The sequence below is a fragment of the Aulostomus chinensis genome, chromosome 1 (assembly GCF_037954235.1).
Source record: "Aulostomus chinensis isolate RoL2024-O1b breed Wild chromosome 1, RoL_Achi_v1.0, whole genome shotgun sequence".
Lineage (NCBI taxonomy): Eukaryota > Metazoa > Chordata > Actinopteri > Syngnathiformes > Aulostomidae > Aulostomus > Aulostomus chinensis.
The window spans coordinates 65988057-66013200 of NC_141320.1; the positions used below are offsets into that span (position 1 = coordinate 65988057).

General features: G+C 44.6%; 1 protein-coding gene across 6 annotated transcripts in view; it reads right to left on the bottom strand.

Moving 5' to 3' along the window:
• Positions 1-25144, bottom strand: part of LOC147272809 (inactive dipeptidyl peptidase 10-like) — a 48989-nt gene that overhangs the window by 17827 nt on the left and 6018 nt on the right. Inside the window, exons 1-4 of one of the 6 annotated variants that reach the window (XM_086201772.1) lie at positions 23791-23906; positions 11893-12007; positions 11186-11281; positions 1831-1925 (exon numbers count right to left, since the gene is read on the bottom strand). In XM_086201772.1, coding sequence (XP_086057898.1) covers positions 1831-1925; positions 11186-11281; positions 11893-12007; positions 23791-23820 — 336 coding nt within the window. In that variant the 5' untranslated portion in view covers positions 23821-23906. Of the gene's footprint in view, positions 1-1830; positions 1926-11185; positions 11282-11892; positions 12008-15048; positions 15158-15399; positions 15546-20306; positions 20392-21637; positions 21746-23790; positions 23907-25144 lie in introns of those variants that run through there. The other 5 variants (XM_086201781.1, XM_086201790.1, XM_086201754.1 and 2 more) reach the window with 5 other exon arrangements.

Below are 25144 nucleotides of genomic sequence, written 5' to 3' on the forward strand. Positions count from 1 at the left end.
TTCAACTTGCTCCCATGACAATAATGAAAAAAATGCTGCTGGCGAAAAGTAATTTAGCAACTAAAGGCCATCAAACCACCGGGGAGCCACGTCAGGTTTTGACATTTGTGCTGGACAGGTATTTTAGAGACGATATTTCAAAAACATCCAGACTCATTTCTGTCATGCAGAGACTGAGCGACTATTTTGAATAATGAAATGTCGCTCGTGAAGCTTGAAAGTATTGATTACTGCATCAGAGTATTTGTGTATTCATGTTCTAGGTCCCTAATTCCAAACGACCTGCCACTCTAATCTGCTTTTGCCTGTCAAGGTGAGCTGCTTCACTCTTCGTTCAAGCCCACCAGGAGACATTAATGACTCTCAGCCTTGAATGGCTAAAGCAAGCGTTTGTAAATTTGAGGGGTTCAAACCCCTGACACTCTCTTGAGGTCACCTCCTTTTTTCAGAATCTGTATGCAGAGTTTGACGAGCTTAGCACAGGGACGAAAATCCTCATCAAATCCCCTTATGCAACCATTAAAACTGCCAGTGTGGAAGGAGTTTATAAAACTCCTGCTAAATGGCAAACGGACCAAAGCGTGTCGTGTTTTTATAAACCCCTCCGAAGAATCGTGTTTGTCCAAAAAGGAAAAGAGAATTTGTAGATTTTCCACAGCCGAAGCTGCAACAGAATAATAATGATGCAATTTGAAACGGCTAAATCTGGCTGGCTTTGGATGAAAACTGGCATTCCTGGGAGGATTAGACTGAAACATCTATCACAATACTGCCATCATTTCATTTTCCTGGGAGAAGAGCTGCATCTTTAACTTTTCAGGAACAAGATAATCTAAAGGATTCAGCAGGGAAACTCATGGGAGGAGACGCTGCAGAGAGGTGAGTTCAGGTGAGGAGCTTCCCCTCCCACAGCTGCTTATTACCACAATCTGATTCTGCAGGTAAAATGCTGATGAGTCAGCTGACGTGTCCTGTAACCTCCAGAGATCCAAAGAGAGAATACAAGAAAATACAAAGAAATACAGAGTTGTGTTGAGGACGGGCCGGCATTCAGGTGAGGCAGTTCATCCACCCACCCATCCATCCACTTTCTATCCCGCTTATCCGCGGCATTCACCCTGAACGGGTCACCAGTCTGGCTCAGGGCCATCAGGAAAAAACTCGGGGTTCAGTGTGTGCTCAAGGACACTTGGACACGGTCACTGGGGGAAGTGAGGATCGAACCAGCGACCCCTCGGTTGCTAGACGGCCACTCTACCTCCAAGCCACGCCCCCGACCTTCATAGCACTGCAAATTATGCCTTCGAAGTGTCATCATGAAAATGTGGTCAGGGTTATTTTCTAGCTTTGCAGGACAGAAAATCCATCACAACCTGTGTACTTCTCCTCTAAAAACGGCCCTGCATGCTAATAATCTGTATGAAACTCCTGAACAGCCCAAAAGGCTGCGTTCATATTTTCTTTTTTTAAATCGTTATCTCAAGTTGATTATTGCAAGACAGGGACACCTGAGCTTGTTGGCGGCGGTTACGTGTCACGTTCTCAGTTTAAGGTCGCGATAACGCAACGAGATAACCTGTTGTGATGAGGAAATGGTATTCAATCATTCCGAGGAAAGGAAACTCAGCTTCTAATGATGTCACTCCAAAGCGTGGCTGCCCTCGTCTTTCATAGGTTAGGCCCTGCCTTTTTATTCACGTCTGTCACATGTTTTATGCCTTTAATTAGGATTTGTATGTTTCTGCCTGCGTGCCTCTCATTCTGGGGTAAAACACACAAGCCAGTGTGCTACTGGTGACGACCAGGACTCAAACAGGAAGGAGCACTCACAAATGTACTGTTGCTCAGAACCACTTCTGTCTCGTTCAAGGCAAAATTAAACTTGATGACGTGGCCGTCTCGGTTCCTGTACACCACCTCCGAATCTGAGAGGGAAGACAGAGAAACATTCATGACATAAGAGGACAAAAACAGGCCGGCGGTTGGTAGCAAATGTCACCGCACTGCACGTGGAGAACAACGGCGAAAAAAACAAAAGGTTACATTTCTGCAGGCGCCATCTAAAAGCGCTCGGTCACGTTTTGAGCGTTAAAATCAAGAATAACTTCCTCTCGCGTCTAAAGGCAACGTTTCATCAGGTGCAAGGCTGTTTGTTTTTTTTTGATTTAGTTAAGAATAGCAGGGTCACTATTTGACTCCGACTAGATTCAATTTGAGATGATCTCCCAGCATCCTGCTCCTGCTGGAAAGAGATTTCATTTCCACTGAGCTGCTGCGGAGAGCGTGGAATGATTAAAGAGATACACAGACGAGCAGAGTTCGTTTCTCCAATGAGAATCCACAAGAAAATGTTTAATAGGAGCAGAGCAGAACATCACTAAGTACCTCACATTGATTATTTAGGAAAATACAGTCAGTATTTATCGTGCAGAGTATTTAATTAACGGGTGTATTAATGCGTCCAGCAGCCAGCATTGATTCTAGATGTTTATATTGCGTGACAGCTCTAATTAACAGTGTAAAGAAAATCATTAAAGGGTTTTGAGCTTCAATCCTCGACAGAGAACATTCACGATGGAGAACAGGAACGTTATTCACGGGTTCTATTGGAACGTCAAGATGAGCAAAAGACTGATTTAAGACAGCAACGGTGGCCTCCCCACACCAAATGTGGTGTATTTTTTAGATTCATCCTCTTTTGTTGGTGAGTGTGCTTTCGTCTCCAAGTCTATAAATCTATTTTTCTTATTTCAATATCCTGTGTTTTGTCCAATGCTTGTCAAGCACCTTGAATGCAACACATTTGTATGGACTCTGTTCTCTAAATCAAGTTTCATGGATTATTTTTGTACCTTAAGTCATTCATCCAGCAATCGGTGACTCAACTTGCTGCATAAATGGTTTGTAGGTTAAAAACTGAGCAATCTGACAAAACCGTTGCTGATAAGTGCTGTGGCTGTTTGCCTCTGCGACGTGTGTGTGCGCCACAATGACCTCTGACCTCAAATCTTTTATATATTTATATTGGTGCCACATTTGCAAAAGACAGCCCCTCAAAGTGTTCACATTAATAAAAGAGGGACCGATTTATGTTTCTTACTTTAGACTGAACTTGCTGCCAACAGTCATTTGAATTTGGGACTGGAGCCAAACACCCTCCGCCCTGGAGGTTATGGGACTGGTTCTGTATGTGTCCACCATCTTTGGCTCGACTGATTCTTCTTCTAGTTTCCAAACACAACGTCAGCAGCCTGGCAATAGTCCGGCCTCTGTATCAACACCAGGTGTAATCTTGAGTCTGTTATTTTTCATATCTGAAAAATAAGAAAACGGGGAGCTGAAAGGCCAGACTCACGGTCCATCCGTGACTTCCATTACACCGGGGATTCAGAGTCTGTCAGTTCATTAGTCGTCGCTCTGAGCCAGCTGTCGGTCCACTGGGAACATTTGTAACACACACACACACACACACACACACACACACACACACACACACACACACACACACACACACACACACACACACACACACACTCCTGAACTGCTGTCCTGGATTTCTTTTTTCTCCAGTCGGTCGTAGCTGCAGCGTCCAGATATGTGCTGTCACATTAATTCACCTCAACTGTGACACCTCAAATCCTCCAGCTGGTTCTTCCAAAGCTCTTGCCGAACCAAAACCGCAGCATTTAATTGCTCCAACTCAACCAGCGTAAAACTTCTCAGTTCATGTCAGAAGTAAAGTCCTGTGACCTTGAAGACCTCAGCTTTATTACATTTTGCATAAAGAAGAATTAGAGTGCAACAGGTGGCAGGAAGGCTTGATTTATGCCTCCATGACACGACCAACACTGTTTTCTCTTGACATTTTCATGTCACCTCGTGCAGAAAACATAATCTAGTCTGGAGCGCTCGCTGCTGCGCCACACGAGAGCCCCGTGTCAGCATCATTAAGATTTATGCATTCACATTTTTGTGGGGAATCTAAAGTTGAGGCTGACACTCGCTGATGTTCCACTGCACGGATGCAGAAAATCAAGATGCTGAATAGGAGCCACCATCACCACACAGGTGCTGCTGATGAGAGGATTTACAAAAGGTCACAAGTTAGTCGCTAGTCAGCAGGGAGACAATCGCTGGTGCGACGCCAGCTGCCAGCAACCCCAAGCAAATCACTGCATTTTTAATGTTCATTGTTTCTCTTCCAAAAATCCACCGGTGGTCACAGAAGTGGCTGAAGTACACTCAAAGAGGCAAAGCACCAAAACAAAGAAATCCTACAGGACTTCAAAATAAAAGCATCTCTGAATGCGGCTTGAATGCAAACAGGGCAGCACCATGTCTGCAGAGGGATGATGAACATTTGACTGATATGATATGACACAATGAAGGCAAAAGTACCACAAATGGTACATTATTGGGGTGCCCCAGTGGCACATCAGTGAATGCATAGGCCAACCTCATAGGCCAGGGCTGCACAGAGAACCAGGGATCGATTCTGGCCCAGGGTCCCAGTCTGCGTGTCATCCCCCCTCCTGTCATTTCCTCACTATAAACTCTCCAGTAAAAAAATAATCTGAAATAACCCAAATGGTGTATAATAGGTTATTGATGTGCCTGGCAGCCATTTTAAGCTGTGTTATCAGGAACGTCAGAGGCTCCAGCTGAAATTTCCAACTAGAAACTCCACTGTCAGCACCTGATATCTCTCTAATGACCAGCAGGGGGTGACTTCACTGGTCAGACAAAACAAAAAAACATGACCCATCTTCTCTCTTAAGTCATAAAAACATTATTTACCAAACTCGCCGGCTGAAAGGGAGCCAGTCGCTGCGGCAAAGGTCTAAAATCCTCCTGGACGAGCACAGATTATCGCTTCAGAATGAGATTATCATCAGGTGTCCACACACCTTCCACCACACCGCATCCATCCCCTTGTGGAGGAGGACTTTTTGGGGATATCGACATGTATTCTGCTCCTGTTGGGAATGCTTCGTTTACATAATATCATGCCTATTGCGTAATCCGGTATGTTTTATTTATGTAGGTCACTAGCAGAGATGTAGCCTATTGTTTATACAAACCTTATTAGCAATCATGTATGATGAACCAAGCAGCAGCGCCATTGGACACACACACACACACACACACACACACACACACACACACTCGGGATCTCTCCGTTTTATGTAAGCACCGGGATGTTTCCTTCATCCTAAACAAGCGATTCTTTACAGTGAGCACAGCATGAATAATTCACTCATCTAACCCTATAAATACACGCCGTGGAGGCACGTCAAAACAAATCTGAGCGTTCAAAGCATCTGCAGTGAAAGGCCGTTATATGGTTACCATGGTGACATCAGTGTAGCGGCGATAATGTTGAGGATGTTGATGACGATGATGATGATACAGGAAAACTGAGATGCTACAGACTTGTTTTTTTTAACATTGTGTTTTGTTTTGTTTGATCCTCCATTTTTGGAAGATCATCTTTCAGGCCCCCAGATTACGACAGACTAGAGAGCGTCCAGGTCCAGCCAGCAGTGGAAACATGGCTGGTTTGGTGGATGGATTCTGGGAATTTTTACCAAATTTTTGGCAAAAAGACCTCAACACTTGCCATGGGAATTAATGCAAATTATCTTACCCTATTTATTTTATCTATTGGAAAAGGGTGAATGGACATAAATCATCTTTTTTTTAATCAACATTCGAGTCAACCTAATGGCAAATCTCTCTGAAAAATGTTTCATTTTTTTCTGTAAAAGGAAGGATACATCACATGAATGCTTCAAGGACTGTCGGAGGGTTGAAAATCCCCAGAAGTCTTGTATTTTTACTGACTCAGGGTCATTGTGGCAATTTTAAAAATAAAATTAAAAATACGTCTGAACTCACTGGTGGGTTTTAAGGATTCGGAGGGCCAATGCTTGCCTCCGCGGCTTTGTTAGTTTTCACCTGCTTCTAAACATCAACTGAGCTCAATCGAATCTTGAAAACTCATGAACAGAATCAGATGAAACGTCTTCAATTATATCCTCACAATCTGTTGCTTTAAACGGCCAACATTTGTGATCTTGATGAGGTTGTTTGTTTGCGTCCCTCCTGTGTACCTGCAGCTGGAACTGGCTGCATATGGTCAGAAAACAGATTCGTTTGATCGCCGTGCTGCGGCGGTTTCCTGATCTTCCTGATGGCGTTGAGATGAAATATTATCTTGATGATTTCCAACTCTTGTTTAGCAGCTGCAGACTTCAAAGCGCCGGCAATCTCACATCTCAATTTTTGGTATTTCTTTTTAAGTGGTTGGCCGTGAGTTTGATATCCTGAGGGTCCAGGATCTTTAAGTCTCCGGCTTCTGTCTTTGTTTCCATTTATCAACAGTCTGCTGCTTCTTGAAGTCCTATTATCCCCGATTTCATGTAAGTGTCCCTTGTGCTATTAAAGCAACTGCTGGTGCCTGACTTGAATGTGTTCAAATGAGCTGGGGTTGTTGTCATGGTAAAGGCAATGAGTCCCCAGACCCCAAACCCAGCTGTAAATTCAGCCCCAGAGGCCTCGCGTCCACACGGGCTCCCATTACAACATGTCGGACAGTAATTTCCCAACTTCATCATCAATCTCAGGACAACAACTAATGGGAGCGTGACCCCGCCGGGCGGGAAAAGTCATTACGGCGCTGCTCTGGAGTGAGTTAGCTCTCCGTCTCGCAGGTGCGGCAGAAGCTGAGCTGACAGTCTTTTCCTGACTGACGCCTCTGATTAACCTTCATCAGCTGACATCTGTCAGATTTTCTGACTTCACAGCTGGAAAAAACTTGAAAGAGACCTTAAAAGTGTTGAATACCACCTCTGGATAATGGAAGCCTGATTTATGTATCAAAAACACTGAGCGTCTTTCTTTTATCTGTTTTGAAGGTAAAAAACCCTGCAGAGACAGACGGAGCTCGACTGCTTGTCATTATGTCACATTATGCACTCTGCATATATCATGTGAATGAAGGATAGAGGACAGCTAATAACAGAATATGAAGAATAAGCAAATGTATTCAATAGGAAGCATCGTTTGCAGTTTTAATTTGAATTCCCTTTGTTTAGTGCTTGGGTGGTGCTGCGATTACACAGCCAAAACACTAGATGGCAGCGTGTGTTGATGCAATCGTTGATTGTTTGAGCTAATAACCGATGAACAACAGTTTAATTTACTTTAATAAATATAATGCCAAAACTGCGAGGAGACGTTACTCGTTCGACCGAACCAAGCGGCTTCCTGCTTCCAGATGTTTTGGTGGAAAGGGAAAACCTTGTTCTTGTCCTCCTGAGTCACATGCTCTGTTGCTCTGGTCCACATTCTGAGCAGGAAAATACTGACGCACCATGGAAACTGCAGCTCGAGAGCTGCTTCATTCAGCTCACACGTGAACGTTTGAGTGCTTCATGTTTAAATAAATGAAATTCATTGTTAGCCGACTTACATTTCCTGTGTCAAGTGTGTTTATTATGCGCCGAAAGTGAGAGCGCAGCTATGATGGGAACCTGGGACGTGGTCATGTGCAAATATGTGTGTTTGTGTAAGATGGCGTCCCAGGCAGAGCCCATAATGAGAAGCCACAGGCCACACGACTCGTCATTAGCATCATCTCCCCGTGGAAGACGCCAGCGCAGCAGGCAGAGCATCTCTGTTTCATATCCAGAGCAGCAGGCCATCGCTCAGCGCCTCCCTCCACCTCCTCCCCTTCACAAAGGTGTTATGGGTATATTTAGTCATCGGAATTTCCAATTAAAGCAATCATTCAGCTGTCACATCCAGAAGCTGCTGCCATTTATACGTTTCCCTGCTACTGTCCGTCTTCCTTTTCTCTGCCGCGCCGGCAAAACACCGACGTTCAAGATTCTCCAGGAGTGAGAACACATGGTGGAACGTCGGCCATGTGACACCTTCGGTCGCAGATCAAGGCTGCGCCGTCACTCCCCGCCGGCGTGGGTCTTATGTAATTGAGGAGGGAAGTGTAATGAGAAGGTGTCGGTGTGAGAGGGAGGAAGAAGGTCAGTAGGCTAAAGGACAGACTGCTGTGAATCCGCGGCAGTTTTCTGTTCTCGTGACCTACATCTTCCGCCACCTGCGGGTTGGATGCTAAATATCTGTCAGGTCAAGGACAAATATCTGTGCTTTCCTCTTCTTAGACGATGAAACAGGATTTACTCGCGATGCAAACATGAGGTAGAGCTCTCCAAAGGTGGCGGCAACGCACGGAAACTGTCACCACTGCGTGCGGCCCTGCTTTACACCCTACAAACCCGAGCAGCTGGGACTCTGCTTCAATACAACATGGACGTGAAGGCAAAGCATGGAGCGCTGCTGCTATTTAGCTGGTGTGGCGTCTGGTGAGGTCATCGATCAGAGGAAATGAGGCGGCGTGGCTCTCTAGACGCTAATGATGACCTGATGCAGATTTTAATGCTACAAAGTAAAAAGTGATTTAACTACATCCTGCACCTGCTTCGCTCAACGAGCTCCAAAACGAGTCTGATAAAGTTTTTATTTAACGGCCTCTGTTTTTTAAAAGAATCTGAAATGACTGTGTTTTGGAAAGTGTGCAGGGAAAATAGATGAGATCATTTAATTGCAGATATCTGCGAGCTTGCAAGGAGCCAGCCAAGCGAAGCCTGTTCTCCCTCGTCAAGGATAAAAACTGTCCGGTTGACACGGCGACGGACCTCAGCATCACTTCTGAGCAGTAAATAGAGGCTGGAGCCCTGCAGAGCACGAGCTGTTTATCTGTTCATTTAGATCTGCTTGATCGCAGGGCGAGAGGATGTTTGACCCGCCGTCATTGTGGGTCGTCACACTGTGAATGTTCATGATTCAACAAGACACTGTGAGGCCATCTGTGCTTCACTCCGCTGGTGTGTTGGTGGGAGGCAACGCTCTTAAAAAGAGGGGGGGTTGGAGGGAGAGGGAGAGAGACGAGTGTGCGAGCTCAGCCGGCGAGTGAGGAGACGAAGTTCAAGTGTGAGATGATGTTTATGTAAACTAAACTAGACTACAGAAAACTAGATCTCAGGAGAAGGAAAACAGGGGCCGTCATGCACGCAGGACGAGATCAACTAAACCGAGCTGACTGGTCGGCTGGGTGGGCAGGCAGACGGCTGTGTACTGCCACCTACTGGTCTGGAGGGTTCTTCACCAGTTCCTATTTGCTGAAAACTCCAATTAAAAGGCCGAGTTGAGCCATGACTAACGCTGGATGACTGGTAGAGCGAGATCTTTTCTTTTAAATTTGATATTTTTCCATGTTTAGTGTTTCTTATTAGTTGTTATTTGAGTTAAAAGCTCAAGGCATGAAGTATCAACAGCAACACCAATAATTCCCTCAAATACTCCTGAAGTCCAACTGGTTCCACACAGAGAAGCAGTTGCTGGCAGTTTCGTACGAATAGATTGTAGCTGGAACTGCAGCTCCCTGTGACCGGTGAGGATTTTCATCTTTAACACGCTGAAGGTCAAAAGTCAGAAATTCAAACATCCTCACGCTTTAATTGATGCCTTTCTTTTCACCTCCCTGGATATCATCGTCTGTATGAGTCCATCTGCTTTTCTTCCAGCGTGACGAACGCTGCCAGACTCCTGTATGATCTCGCTGAATAAATGGTTTCAATATCTATGTGGGATATTCTCCCGGCTGACAAATGTTTGGAGTCACTAATGAAACCGGCGGAGAGGGATTCTCATCTTCCACTAATGCCCTTCCTTCCCACGGCGCTCTGAACTTTTTTCGTTCCGTTTCGTTCTTTTCAGCATTCCGTCTCCCCGGGAGGAAGATCACGGACAACACTGCTCATATGAGCACCAAAGCTCCCTCTGAAATAAAGGACAGAAAGGCTTCTTTATTTCAAATTCTGAGCTTTTTATCTAATAAATGGAGAAATTCAGGGGCAATTGGACTTTTTTTTTTCTCAACTTGAAAACAGATTAATGCCTATTTAAAGGATAATTCTCCTATTTTTTAAACCTGCCCTCTATCTTTAAACTCGGATTTCCTGAATAAAAACACTGTTGCAAGAGCAGAGGGACCCTTGTCATGTTATTAGCTAAAGTTATTGTGTTTTCCTGCAGGATAACAGGAAATAATAAGCCGGTAGTGCTTAGCAATAAAGAGACAGACACACCTGCTGGTGCATGGCCGACCGGAACAGAGAAGTTGAAGAGAAAGTGATTCTTTTTGTTTGTGCTTTCACCATAATCCAAGTTTGATCTGACTTCAGCTAAATGGCTTCTGTAACCAGGTGGGCTTTACATGTTTGGAGGTGGCAGCACCACACAAAAAGAGGACCACATGAGTCCAGCTGCTAGGACCCTTTTGTTCTGTGCGAAAACAAACTGAACCGAGGTGAAAACTGCCAGCCTCAACTGAGCCGGACCAGAGGACACAACCTGAGAGTGCGTAACTACCCTGAGAATGGAAATAAGCCCTTTTATGGGTCATAATTTGATGGGCCTTCAAGGTTGCCAGTTTTGCAGTTCAATTGCAAATGGATTCCAATTATTTTTGTCTTGATAAAAAGAAAAAAACTGGTTTAAAAATACCCCTGAAAGATTCACCGTGTCAAGCTTGACGCAAGAAGATTCACCTCAAGTTCCCGCAGCGAAACCAGCGCGAAGCTGTGAAACCGTCAGATGTGACGTTGCTTTATACGTCTGCAGGCGACAGGCTGACGTGACCAAAGACCAGGATGCATGTTTAGAGGATGAAAATACGTTGCATCAGCTTTCAGGAACACGTCTTCATCGCCTCCTGTTCTCTTCTCCCTCGTCACATTTCCCTCACAATGTCACATCGTCCTCACCTTCTGATTCGTCTGCAGAGCGAGATCTGGATTCACTATCAAAGTCTGACTTCACTCGTCTGGATCAGAGCCAGAGACCAGCCGACATTTTTATCTTCTGGGTTGCTTTTGTTTCCAGACATCGCGGCCAGGATTTCTGGCTTCACGAAGGAGTCTGACTGTGCTTTTATTCGATGAAAAGCAATTAAGCTTTACTGCAGGTGACGGGAGTAACGGAGGGATTTGATGTCTCGCTTTTGAATTTGATACTGTAATTATGGAGGGAAACTCCATCAGGAAGGAAGAAGAATCACTGAAAATGCTCCTTTTCAAACAGAAACCATCCAGACAACACTCACCGCTGACCCACGTGGCCTCCGGGTCGTGGACGCTGAACTCCGGCTTGTAGAGGTCGGCCACCGTCAGCCGGGACTTGCTGCTGCCGGGCTGCTCGGCTACAAAAACACACCAACACAAGAAATCACACACTGATGATTGACAGCGATGGAGGGAGCCAGAGATGCGATGAGACAGAATTGTCTGAACAAATCCCCTGAAATACGTTCAAATGATATTCGAAGGTGAACAATACAATTTTACAAAAGTCCGTCACAGCCACAGAAACCGAAGGAAATAATTGTTCCTCTTTTTTTCAACAGCTTTTCATGTCAACCTTGTTCTGGTGAAATTAATTTAGCCTGCAGTATTTTTACGTCCCTCAGCAAACAAATATGATGAAGGTTTTGTTACTAATAAATAGCACCAATAATAATAGAAGGATTTGTACAGCACTTCCATTCAAAGGTGCTGTACATCGAAAAAAATAGAAAAAATGTAGATACTGAAAGCAATTTTATGATATTATTATTATTATATCATGTAGTTTTCTACTTCTAAAGTGCACAGAATACAACAGAAATGGTTCTAGATTTGTTTGTAAATGTCTCAAGATTTCAGGACTTTAGCCGATCCTGATCGTGAGCAGATTACACGTAAAGCTATCAGGATTATTTAATCTCGTCTGTTTTCCTGATGGTTTGATGGCGGGACGGACAGCAGGACCCACCGGGCGTGAGGACCACCACCGACATGCTAATGAGCGAGCAGACCACCACGATCACCAGCAGAGAAATGGCGATGCCCTTCCAGTTCCTCTGTGTGGGGCTGACGTCCACAAACTCCTACACACACACACACAAACAGAGAGAAAACCATTTTAATTTGTTGCTGCATGAAGATGAAAACACAACGATTTTTGAATTTCTGCATCCAGCTGGACAGTGAGAGGAAGCTTATCCTGTCTGGACAGAGAGGTCAAAGGTCATCATCCACCAGCCAGATATAAAAACTCTAATCTGATGTTTGGATTTTATTTCCAGACTCCCAGAAGTTCAGGACGTCCAAATGTTATGTGTTTGTTGATGGAGTTACATCATCTCCCAGACGGATCTGTCTCTCTCTTCAGCTGGCCTGATGATGCAGAGGAGGATTTTTACTTTCTTCTTCTGATCTGGGGTCTGTTTCCTGTCCAGACACAGCGCTGGGAAACAGTAGGTAGCTGTCAAATGGCGTCTTATTCACCTCGGTTCAGAACTGGTGAGAGAAACAGTGAGGAAAGATGGCGTGCAGTCACTTTCACACATCAGACGTGTCAGGTTGACCGCGTCCTCCGTCCAAACCTTCAGAAGCTGCCAGCAACACAGAAAAAAACGTGTTGCTCTCAAGGATGGAGGCGAGGTTTGATCTCAGCGGTGAAAACGTGCCACCACTTTAGACATCAGTAACGCCGCTGCTTCACACTGGCGCTTCCTATCAGTTGAAGAACCTTTGAGTGTGTTTGACACGGTAATTTTCACATCAGAACATGGCGAGAAATGAATGGCTCATTAAAGATTTAAGATATCAGCTTGAGAGGTCGTGTGATCTCACTGCAGGTCAGTCGGAACGCTTCACTCCATCCCCGCCGCCCAGCTGCAGCCCTGCTCGCCAGCCTTCAGGCAGCCAGCTCTTCAACCAACGGGAACCCCGTGCTGGTTCAGACTTGTGCATCCACGGGTCCTAGAACCATGTGGTGGAAACGGTTTCTCAGCCACACAAACGCCACTCCGCCTCGGTTGCGGCAACCTCAGAGAAAGAATATCAGAGGTGGACGACATCACGGCGTTTCACGTAAGAGACGACCTCGGCATCCGAACTAGAGACGACTGGACAGCTGGTCCGTATGTTCACTGGGAACAGGAACAGCCAAAGACGTCCAGAGATCCTGATATTAGCCAGCTTGAGCCTGCTTCAGTTACATGCACGCCGTTTCCTCCACCACTGACTGAAGCCGGCTCAGACCACAGGAGGTGGCACGGCTCTGGAGCCGGAGATGCTCCTACTCCGGTGCCTGGTGCCCTGAGACAATGTGAGTCAAGAATTAAGAGTTTTATCCTAAGATGATTCACTCGGGAGCACATATGTCGAGAACAGACTTTCCCTTGTTGACAGTGAACCTACTTGAATGGGTTCCTCTCCTCGGAGTAATAGAATGAAGATTTCTAATAAATCTGTCTGTCCACAGGCACAAACATGTCCAGAACAGCCACACATTCGGCTGCTGAGGTGGAAACGATTTCATTAATGAAGCAGAAAAAACTGATACACCCACCCACACGCACACACACACACACACACGCACACACACACACACACACACACAGCAGTGGGGACAGTATTCTCTACACACCACTGGGCCATCGACTGTTCTCTGAGTATTAGTTCAACATCTCTGAGCTAATTCCTTGCGTGTTCAGTGTGTGTGTGAGTGTGTGTGTGTGTAAGCTGAAGCAGACACTGTCACAGTCTGTCGATCAGACACACGTCAGCTGAGAGGAAGTGTGTTTACGAGTGTGTGTGTGTATTTGTCAGAGAGAGAGAGAGAGACGTCTGGGGAGCATCTGATTCAGTTCTGACCTGTAAATGATTTTGACCCAAACTCAGCTGAGAACATTACAACCTATGACTGATTCTAATTTGGCTAAACAGTGTGAAGCAGCCTGACAAAGCAGGACTGTGAGAAACAGAAAGGCTGCACATTTTAATTTGAAAAGCAGAGGCATGGATGCCGAGTGAATCAGCCAGTTTTTACACATATTAGTATTCAAACAGGAGCCGTGAAACTGAAAAATACGAGGCTTCATTAGAACTGACTCAACAAAATAATCCAACAGAATATGGCACAGAGGAGCAGCTAGCAGGCTAACGTGTTGTACCCCAGTCAATAAGATATCTGCACCACAAGTCAGTGCACTTCACCAGCTGCTGCTGATATCCCACTAAAAATAAAACCTTCTCTAAACTAAAAAATTTTTAAAAATCATGGAATTGCTATTTAGCGCAGGTGAGAGAGCAAAGGCGGGAGGTTATCTGTGACCGACCACAGACTAGAGCTCAAGCCAACGCTTTCATCATTGATTAATCTGCCGATTCTTTTCACAGTCACTCGCTAAATTGTTTAAAATGTAATGAAAATTTGGAAAAATTGAGCCGACAGAGATTTTGGAATAACATCATAATTTCACAGGTTTCCACTCTGCAGGTCTTCCCTTTTTCCACATGTGATTTTACACTGAAATCTCACTGAGAAAAGAACCTGAATGTCTGTTTTTTTTGGGGGGGGGGGGGGGGGGGTTTGCTCCTGCTGACTAAACTGGGCATTTTTGGGGAGACATCAGCACATCTTCAGCCATGAGTCGACAGGAGCTTTTCAGCCGTGTTTCAGTTAAAAAAAAACAACCGGGTGTTTTCAGGGAGGCATTGTGTCTCCTAGGCTGCTCCTCCAGATGATGGAGTGAGCTACATGTTCTTTTTTGAGAAAAAAAGTGCCAAATATCTGAATATCGACCACAGAGGTGTATCAGAGTGAGACCGTCTGTGAGCTCAGTGCAACACAATACTGAGTGAATAAATCTGAACTTGCAGAGTTCAATAAACCCCAACATTCAGTGGACAGAAAACGGAGCAGTGAAGCAGCAGAAACGTGTAAGTGAAGCCCCGAAGGGTCAAAACAACCACGGCATCGGCTCTCTTCCATTTCATCATCACTCTCTTCTGTAGCAGTCTGTTTGTTGTACACTGAATCATTCAAATGCCAATAAATCCTGCAACACATCAGCAGGCACACCAGCTCCCAAAGCCTCATCCCCTTCATCATCATCATCATCATCAACAAAGCCCAAACCTGAAAGATCAGGATCAATAATCCAAGAAGAGCTGCTGACATGATCAAACTCACTGGCAGATAACAAAACCTAAACAGACTTGAGAGTCACATTTGCAGTTTATGAATCAATCAATCAATCAATCAATCAATCAACCAACCACAGCCCCTCTAATCAATGCTGCAACTCTAGGAGAGAATAACCTGGCTGCCGGCTGTCGTGACTCATGGGAGTTGTAGTTGCTCTCGTCATTAATTGTTTGCATCCTCCACTAAAATAATCCTCCAGTTTTCCATGCGTTCCCCCCACATCACATGCAAACACATCAGAGGGCTCATCTCTGCCTGGGTGGATGCTTGGATGCGCGCTACCTCATCCTGCTGCGCCTCTTTGGGCTTCTTCTTGGTCGGATCCTTGGAGGCGGTCATTGTACCGGAGCCCGAGTCTCTCCTCTCAGCCTGAATCCAGCGGCTCTCCCGGTAATAACATCCGAACCTGCCTGCGAGTCAATATAACAGCAGTGGTAGAAGCAGCAGCACTAAGCTGCCTTGAATGGACACAGGAAAGACTTCCTCACGGGACTTTCAAAATAAAGGCCAGTTCACAAACGAGGACACGGTTTTTGTAATTTCTTACATGCCGAGGCGTCCTAAGGGTCCCAGAACACTGGACTGAGGTGCTCAAGGCAGAATTAGATGCTGTTGATTTGTGTATTTGGACTCTAAATATTCAATATCAGACAACTGACATGAAAAGGAAAATAAGAATGTGGAAACAGGGCCATTTATGAGCTTATCATGTCCACGTTTCACTTTTTTCAACGGAAAACAATTGAAAATATTATTCTTTGCACCTGTGTGACAAAAATGAGAAGAAGTAGAAAGAACGTGTTCGTGTGACAGAAGTAAAAATGACACAGGAGAGCAGATAGTCAGATGTAAAACTCAGGGTTTGATGTCTTGGAAAAAAACAGGAAAAGTAAAGGAGATTAAAAATAGCAATTTCCAGGCCTTGTAAATGACTGATACTTGAACATAAATGTGGCTCAGTTAAACATTCGTATCAGCTTGATGAACTACATGTTCATTTTATCATGACTTATTTTTTGCATGCCCTGGTAAATTTCGGATTATCTAGTAATCTAGTATCTAGTAATCAGGTGTGTGCAGATATTTTATGAATGTTTGCTGTTGAGAAATCATAGAGAAGTACTGGACATGTATGGTAGAAATGTGTGTGAGCCCTGGCAATTCCATCCATCCTTCCATCCATTTTCTTTACAGGTTATCCATTAAAGGTGGCAGGGGTCAAGAGGCGGGTTTCACCTTGGACGGATCGCCATCACAGTTTTATCTTATGAGCTCTTTCTCCCAGCAGAGCTCAAGATGGAACAATTATGAGGGTTTTTTTTCCATTAAAGCCATCATAATAGTCTCTTAAGCTTTTAATTTGTAAGCTTGACTACTTCCTGTGTGTGTGTCTACCTTCAGTGAAACACTGATCACATACTGTACAGTTTGTTAGTCTTGTGGGATTAACTGGAGCAGTTTCCAGTTTCATCCATCCACATCTCTGCATATGTCGCTGTCCGCGGTGCTGATCCTGCAATGCGCTCACCAGTTCCTCCACTCGGGGTGAACTGAGATTTATACCTTGATGTTGCAGGAGGATGCAGACAAACTACAGCAAAACGCAGCTTTTTGTTATGTTTCACACATCTGCTGAGGATACCAAGGAGATCCAGAACTCCATAGCCGCCACAAAACATGAGAATGCAGTTAAATTGCCTGGTTTACTGTCGCCTGGTCATGCAGCCTTGAACATAATCTCAGCAAGAGCACATAATGATGACGTTCAGGAATCATAAGATGTAGAGGAGCTGTAAACACATGCGCCTCTGCTCTGCCCCAGGATGTAATGTCCTCTCCCTCTCCCCGTGTTGCACCCTTCCATCAAGTTTGGTGAAAATCATCCAGGGAGTTTTTGCCGCTGACAGGCAGAAACCCAGGTGGCGACACCTCAGCATAGGGAACAAAGCCCTGATTCTCTGATGTGGAACACTTCCTGAAATAATCATGGGTGTCCGTGGAACATCTCCAGGAAACGAAACTTCAATCACAAGGTTTGGAACAACTGTCGGACAGCGTCACTTCCTTTGTGTACAGAAGAGACACCAGGGCACGATACCAAGGTTAGATTAGGTTAGATAACAGAGCATAAATAATGGAATTAGGACACAGTGGTCAGAGATTTTGAGTCCAAAACAGAGCTGCTGCTACTACTTTCAGTATTAATGTTGGCTCTCTTGCACTCACTACTGTTATTTCAAGGTTGTAGAAATATAAACCCACTAAAAGAAGGGTTTCAGCAGCCCCTGAAGTACTAGCAAGAGTCCCAAACATCACATTAGGAGACCCTAATTAATTAAAACCAGAAATAAAACCCATTTAAGCAGTCATTAGTGCAATCAGTCATGAAGAAAACCATGTATAATTAGCTGTTAGCATCACAGAGAAATGACGCTGCCTCCACTCAATTAAATCACACCCTCTCTTTGTTTTAAATGTACATTTTATGGTACTTTTATCTGTGATATAAAAACTGTAATTGACAATTCTGCTAGTATAAAGTAATACCCCCGCAGGGAGTGGTGTGTCTTACAGTCTTTGTGGTATTTTTACCTCTGATGGTAATACAGCATCACTTCAGAGACTAAAAGCTAGTCTGTGATTGTATTAGTGTATAGCTCAGAAATAAATTACAGGATTATAGCCGCGCGCGCGTGTGTGTGTGTGTGTGTGTGTGTGTGTGTCATTGGAGAATGAAACGGGCCGAGGCTTCGTATGAAATCCCTTCAGAGGCGACACAATCGAGCAGATCAGTAGCCAGCTGGCCTTTCGTGCTGCCAAGTATGCAAACTGATAGGTGTCAGGGAGAAAACCCTGAAGACACACACATCTAAAAATAATGAGGGAGGGAAAAACACACAAATTAAGACAGCAAAAGACCAGACAGCAGCCTGCGGTTATTTCCCTCCTCATGCGTTGCATCTCTGTGCTTCTGCAGAGAGAATTTTTCCTCCCATCAGACTGAAGGTTTATCTCAAGTAAATAGTGGAGGAGTCAGAAGCTTTGTTTTTAAGCCTGAGTGCCAGATGTCGAGGCAGCTCCGCTCCTCCGGTGTGTAACGTGATTGATTAGTGTGTCACCAGAAGTTTCTGATCTGATTCACCCGCTTGCCCCCATCTTTTTATTGGAAATGTGGGACAATAGACTGAGACAAATGAGAGGAAACGACAACATCAAGAGCCAAACCATCACAACACCTCATTAACATGTGTCAAGGACACAACAGGTGGTTATCACAGTTCTCATTTTGCATTTCTCGGTCCACACGAGGATACTTTTCTGTACGTGTCCATCCCGTTCTCAGTGTGATGTCTCGGGAACACCATGAAGGAATTTGATGAAAGTGTGTTGAAGACTCATGGGGTCAAAGGTCATTTTTGGCAACGCTGTATTTCAAATTTGTCATGATGAATTAAAAACCTCTGGGCTAATTCTCTTACATTTGGACGTTGGTCCAGCCTTTTCAAGTCTGGGTTTACCAGCACTCGTTCTGTTGTATGACTAGCAGTGGCAAAACCTGCTCATTTCTTATATATTTGACCGTTAAAAGGCTTAAATAAGATGGAGAGCCTGTGAGAAGCAGCGATGGCGCCGCGCAGCTGTCGCTAGCACCTGGTGACGACATGGTCACCCGCAGTTGCAAACAGCCAAGATGGTGACGACTGTCACTCTGACCTTTATGCTTCTGAATGTTTTGAGCAGTAGGTGACATCACATCACACGCCTACGCTTGGAACGGACCTTGACCTTCGTTGAACGCCTCCTTTGCACCACATCATATGACAGTTACCGTCTTTGGTGCCAGAGCCATCAAAATTCTTGATAGGAACGCTCAGAGAACACGTGTGGCCGGAGATGCAATGGGTGGAAGGTGAGCTGGAGCTCTGCCGCTAGCTGATGTTAGCATCCTCCAAAGAGTTCCAGAGCAGGAAGCTCCTAATAGGAAAAGGATGGAAGTCTGGAGACCACAAGAGCTGGAAGAGTGTCTCAGGGCAGGATCCTAGCGTCAAATTACATCCATCAGTTGCTGCAGCTCATCGGGTTTTGTGTTTTCTGTCGATAGTGCACATACCGCTTCTTATATTAAGACAGCTTTCTGCATGAAGTCAGCCGCTTTGATGATTTATGAGTGCAAGCATGTGACCGACATCGCGCCAATGAAAGCGTCAGCATGAGGTCAACAAGCGAGAATACAGGGGAGCAAATGGCCGCGGATCAAAAATTCAAAAGAAAGCAATAATAAGAGGGATGGAAGGAGGGAGGAAGGGAGGAGAATGAGGGGAGAAGCGTGGGTTTGACTCTCTCCCATCATCATTAAATATTCATCTCTCTGAATCAGAGACCACATGGAGATCTCCTCTCTCTCTCTCTCTCTCTCTGACCTCTGCTGTTATTTCGTGTCCGTTCCTGCGCTCCGGCATGTTTTTCCATGTTGCTCATTTTAGAAGCAGCACACATTGATGTGCACTTGCATGTGTGCGTTGTAATATTAACATACAGGACTGCAGACAGGAGGTGATTTATTGGATGTAGTTTGGGTTCTCCTCTGATTTCTCTTCTTGTGCATCTTGTTTAATATTGTAGTTTCTTCGACTTTACTCAGGATCAAACCTAACAATTTTCTCTTGCAGTTAACCGGCCATCCCCCCAAAAAAACAAAAGTTTACAGAATACAAATGACCAAAAATATATTTCAAATCACAATTTTTTGAAGAAAGACTGTCTGTGGCAAACAAAGCTTTTGTGCCTAAATCTAACCAAACCTCATAGTTAAGCTAACAACTTTTCCTCCTGTGACTGCTCTGCAACACTAAAATACACCTTCCAGAGAAGAAAACGCTGACAAAACAGTATGGATTTTTGAGGCAGCACAGCGGTACTTTGTTTTAATGGGTCACCAGCCCAAACAGTTGAGACCCTTCAGGGTTTCTCTCCTGCTGTCTAATCAGGGACTGGTGTCCACCTGGGACGCAGGTGAATGTAATTAACCTGCTGCCGGGAAGGAATGCTGCAGGGTTCCGAATTAGGAACCTCTGAGGTCTGGTCAGAATGAGTTCCTTTGATAAGGACGGTTCCGAAGCCGGTTAATTGACCCGGATGATCTGAGGTGAAGTGTTGATAAGCGCAGGCTGGAGGCTTTTTTCACTTACGAAACAAAAACTTGGTCCTGCCAGCCAGGGACGGAGAGCGGTGAACACGCTGTCTGTGGATGACTGGCCTGAAGCCTCACCTCAGCTACAAAACAAACAGTGGCCATAAAACAATTTTTAATATTTACATGAATCAACAAGTTCCCAAGCTTGAAGTGAGGTTTAATTTAAGTCCTAAACAAATGGCCTGTCACGTTCTGAGGGTGGGGAGTCGGGCCAAAAGCAGAGGGAGGCAAGGAGTGTTCAGCAAAAAGGGGAATTTAATGAAAAAGAGACAACAAAAGAACTCAAAGTACCAACTGAAGAGCAAATACAAAGTAACAAAATAAACCAAAACTTACACTGGAACTGGGAACACAACGGACAGAACGTGGACCCTGAACGACAACGCTCCACTGGGGAAACGCGACGCAGGTGGTGCAAACACACAGGTGAGACACATGAGGTAATCACAGGAAGACAGGACACTAACTACTACTACAAAAAAAAACACCGGACAGGGATTGTGACATGGCCCCCTGCTGGCCATTAGAAATAATGCGGGTTCAAACAACTTCCGCATTCGCGTCACTTGTTTTAGCTGGTCTATGATGACTGCTGCCTCCCTCTGAAAATGAGGCGCAACAGGCAAAATGATGTCACCATTCGGCCCCGTAATTCGATCATCATGATGATCAATTGCTGGGAGACGGCGAGGGCGACCTTCAGTTTAAAACCTGTGGAAAATCATACAGATGAACCCTTTCACTAAGAAAACATTTAGTTTTCTAATTTCATTAGAGAACAGTCCATCATTTTTAAATATATATCTATAATCCATCCCTCCAAAAAGAAATCATCTCCCAACCTGTTGCAGGTCATTTATTATTCATTCCAGCTCTTTTCCATCTCTCCAGCTTCACACTTACTAATGAACCCACCTGAATAATCAGATTTAAATAAATTATGCTCCATGCAGCAGACGGGACTTGAAACAGCCGGCCGTCGATGGCTTTAGATCCATTTATACCAAATGCAAAACAGCAAACAAAGACAATAAGCTGTGAGTGGGAGAGTGGTGTGGCTGGCGGATAAAATCTACCTGTAACACATATTAGTCACCACAATGATGTTTTAATCCATGTGCAGAGATTTCAGAGGGCTTCCAGGATCCAGCGGTGCATAACTGACAGCTTTCTAGATCAAAAACAAATAACCAAGACTGTTTCCCCCATGGCAGCAATGAAAGCTTGCGTGACTAACAGTTACGCAACTAGGATGAGTAAATGCCATGAATGCAGGTACGATGGAGCATTTAATTAAAATCCACAGCTCTATTTGTGTGCTTTTACCTGCCCTTGTAGCATTTAATCATCTTCATCGTCGCAGATGTTGTGTTTTCAAATATTAACAGGAAGTTACATGACGCACTTGAGCCTTCATGGAGGATTGAAACCAGATTCCTCCGCTCAACGTGGAAAAAGTAGGTCAAGGTTTACTGACCCACTGGCAGTCCAGCACACATTAAGAGGTGTAATACCCACAGAGCTGAGATCATGTGACCGGCCACTTCAGTCAGCTGAGCATCAACAGGAGGAAGAACATATCAGATCTTATGTGCTCCTGTTCTTTGTCTTACTATGGATATACAGTATTTCACAATAAGAGCATTTCAGTATGTTCACCATCAGTGTATTTTACATTCGAAGCACATACAAATAGGTGTTTCATGCTCACAGATATTTTTAAGCACTGCCTTACTTCTTTGTGACTCCAAAATGCAGAAAGAGCCAGCCACACATATTTAGCTTGAAGCTAACAGAGACTGACGGCTAACAACAGCATAGCCATCCAAAAGCATCAGTTAGCGAGCCCCCGAGGGTACAGTCAAATACACTCTTTGGGGAAAGTACAGCCTTAATATGTAGCTATTGCACAATAAGCTCATTTTATTACAGCTAGCAGTCTTTTTGGAGCAAAAAACAGATAGAGTTTGGGCAACAGGTTTTTAAAAACTTTTAAAATATGTTCCCAATTAATGATGAGCTCTTTGGATGATGTCACTCTCCTTTTCTAAACCCACATGATTAGCCAACCATATGTTGTGCTCATATTAAACCTTAAAAACTAAACAGTAAAAAAAAAAAAAGGGCCCTCAAACCTGGACAGCTGTCATGTTACATAGTTTGGTGTTTGCACGTTAATTCCATCAAGTTGTGTTAGCGCCTGCACACAAAGTACAGTTGGCACTGTTGTTGTTGTTGTTGTTGTTTCCTCACAACAAAATGAAAGTACAGGGAGAATTTCTAGCCATCAAGTGTGTGTGTTAGCATCTTCCAAGCTAGCTCGCTGCTTGGTCCCGCACAGCCGAACGTTAATCTGGGGATGTGATTGGATTGTTGGATAATAAATCAACGTGTTTGTGTTTGACAGATTGGAAATGAAAACACTGTTTAGGTGTTGGGGGAGTTTGCACGCCATTTGCTCAACAAGGTCACATCATGCAGGAACAGAGGTGCTACATCAGTGTACGACGAGACTGAGGTTTGCTGCTGTTTGAGGGTTAAACAGCTGCGTAAATCTTGCATTTTTGTAAATGACCTCTGAAAATTTCATGGAATTGTGCACTAAAACCTTAATTTCTTTGTGTAGGATTTAGAATTTTGGCTCTGAACTGACTTGATGTTCCAGTCAGTAAAGACTTTTAAAAAATAAAATAAATAAACAAATAAACCTAAAATGATGTGAACATCAGATCAGGTCTGAAGGTAGTGGATTAGTTTTGCCCTCGGTTGGAGCAGCAACGTATTTGGGAGGTAAAGATTGGTACCGGCTCCAACGAGGGTTCCAGTATCATGGTGGTGAGATGCCAGAGAGGAAGGATGGAGCATCGTAGCAAAGCTGACCTCCATCCTCATCCTCCCCCTCCTCTTTGTTCAGGAGCTTCTGAGATGAAGGCTACAAGCAGCTGATTTGATTTGCTTCACTTTCCTGGGCTCAGGAGCTTGAGTGAGCTCCTGGATGAGTTCCTGTGGATGTTTTAGTCCAACTGGGAGGAGGCCTGGGGCCAAACCTTCACCGTGCTGGAGGGATTGGGCCTGGGCACGCTGCCCACGAGAAGACGAGGGAAAGGAACTAGGACGACTTCCTGGCTGCCTTCGCTCAACCTGCTACCACACTGACATCATTCCTTCCTCCACACGTGGACAATCTCTTCCCTTTAGCATGTAGCTTCGATATTCATCCTCCCCAATAAACACCGTAACCTCTTTTCAAATCTCTCAGGAACACACTCCAGCCCATTTATCTGACAACAGCCTGACACACTTTGCATCCCAGAGGAGGTGTTTATCTCAGGTGGCAGCACGCACTCCTGAGATTTTACAATAAAGCACACGCTTCTCGACGCAGGTCTGTCACCTTGTCACGCATAGCTGAGTGCAGACTTTTGTAATATAGACAATATCAAGTCTTAAAACCTTCCATAAGAACCCGACTTCCTCACCTCCAGGAACCTGAGCTCTGGCTCCATCATGTTGATGTCTCCTTCCCGTCAAATCAGTCAGACATGAAGCGTCAGTCTGGAGTCGTCCCCTCCTCCACGTCCAACTCTCACCAGCTCCAAACAGAGTAAAACAAACAGCAAGATGCTCTCCTGCTCATACCACCAGTGTGTCTGTCGGGCTTTTCTCTTCAGAGTAAACAGACGCCTGGAACACACACACACACACACACACACACACACACACACACGCACACACTTCTGCTCTGACTTAAAAAATGGTGTCATTCATAAGTAAAATCAGTCAACCTAGTTTCACTTGGCATCATCAGTCTGATAATCTAATTCTGCGTCAGGAGGGATTTGCCTGGTGGTGGCGGTGGTGACACCGTGGCCTGTTGAGCTCCATTCACCACAGCAATCACACACAAGTTGCTTTAAGCCTCATTACACTTGAAAGAGCACTGACATTCGTTAAAAACACATCTTTATTCATTGAACCGTGACTTTGCTTTGCCATGACAGGGAAGAGACGCAAACCCTTGGATACCTGCATAGAATGAACGTGCACACGCCTCAAATTTCAATGCAAACCTCTCACAGAAGCATGGATGTACAGTCTGAAGAGTAAACCTGCATTCTTGCAGATGGCCAGCAGGGGGCATGTTCTGATCGTTTACAAGCCTGCCCATGCTTTTTACTGAAGTATCAAGCATATTTAAAGCTATCATTTCACATATCATGTACTGTTTTGTATTTGTATTGTTTTGTTTTATCATTATTACCTCTCAGGGGGCTATTAGCACTTTTGCTACCTCCATTGATAATTCTATCCTGTGTCTCTTTTACATACTGATGTTCATGAATGTGCAGTTTTCTTATCAAATTAATAAATGTCCCACATCTCCATCAACCAGAGAGTTCATCAAAACAGGACTGACAAGTCTGTATGATCAATATTCTGATCTGGTGACTATCACCGGATTACGTAATCTAGAGTAACGACGGCTATGGCTAACCAGAATTACTCCAGGCAGCTGTATGCATGCAGGTGGCTTATTAAAGATTAAACCCTGCGTGCTGGGGAAGCACACGGAGGCTATCATGGCAGTTTGTTCTATATCACTGGGCCAACATCTTTTTTTGTTGATATTCTGAATTATTCAAACATGTTCTGATTTGAATTTCTCTCTAAATATGGGCATATGCATCCTTTTTTCTTTTTTTTTGAGAACTCTGGTCATCAGGCTCAAACTTCCCCATGACGCTGTCGAACTTGCCAGTGGTTTGTCTGAGAAGATTAAACGCTACAACTTTTTGACATGGATAAATCAAAGCATCAGCGAGCGGTGGGAAG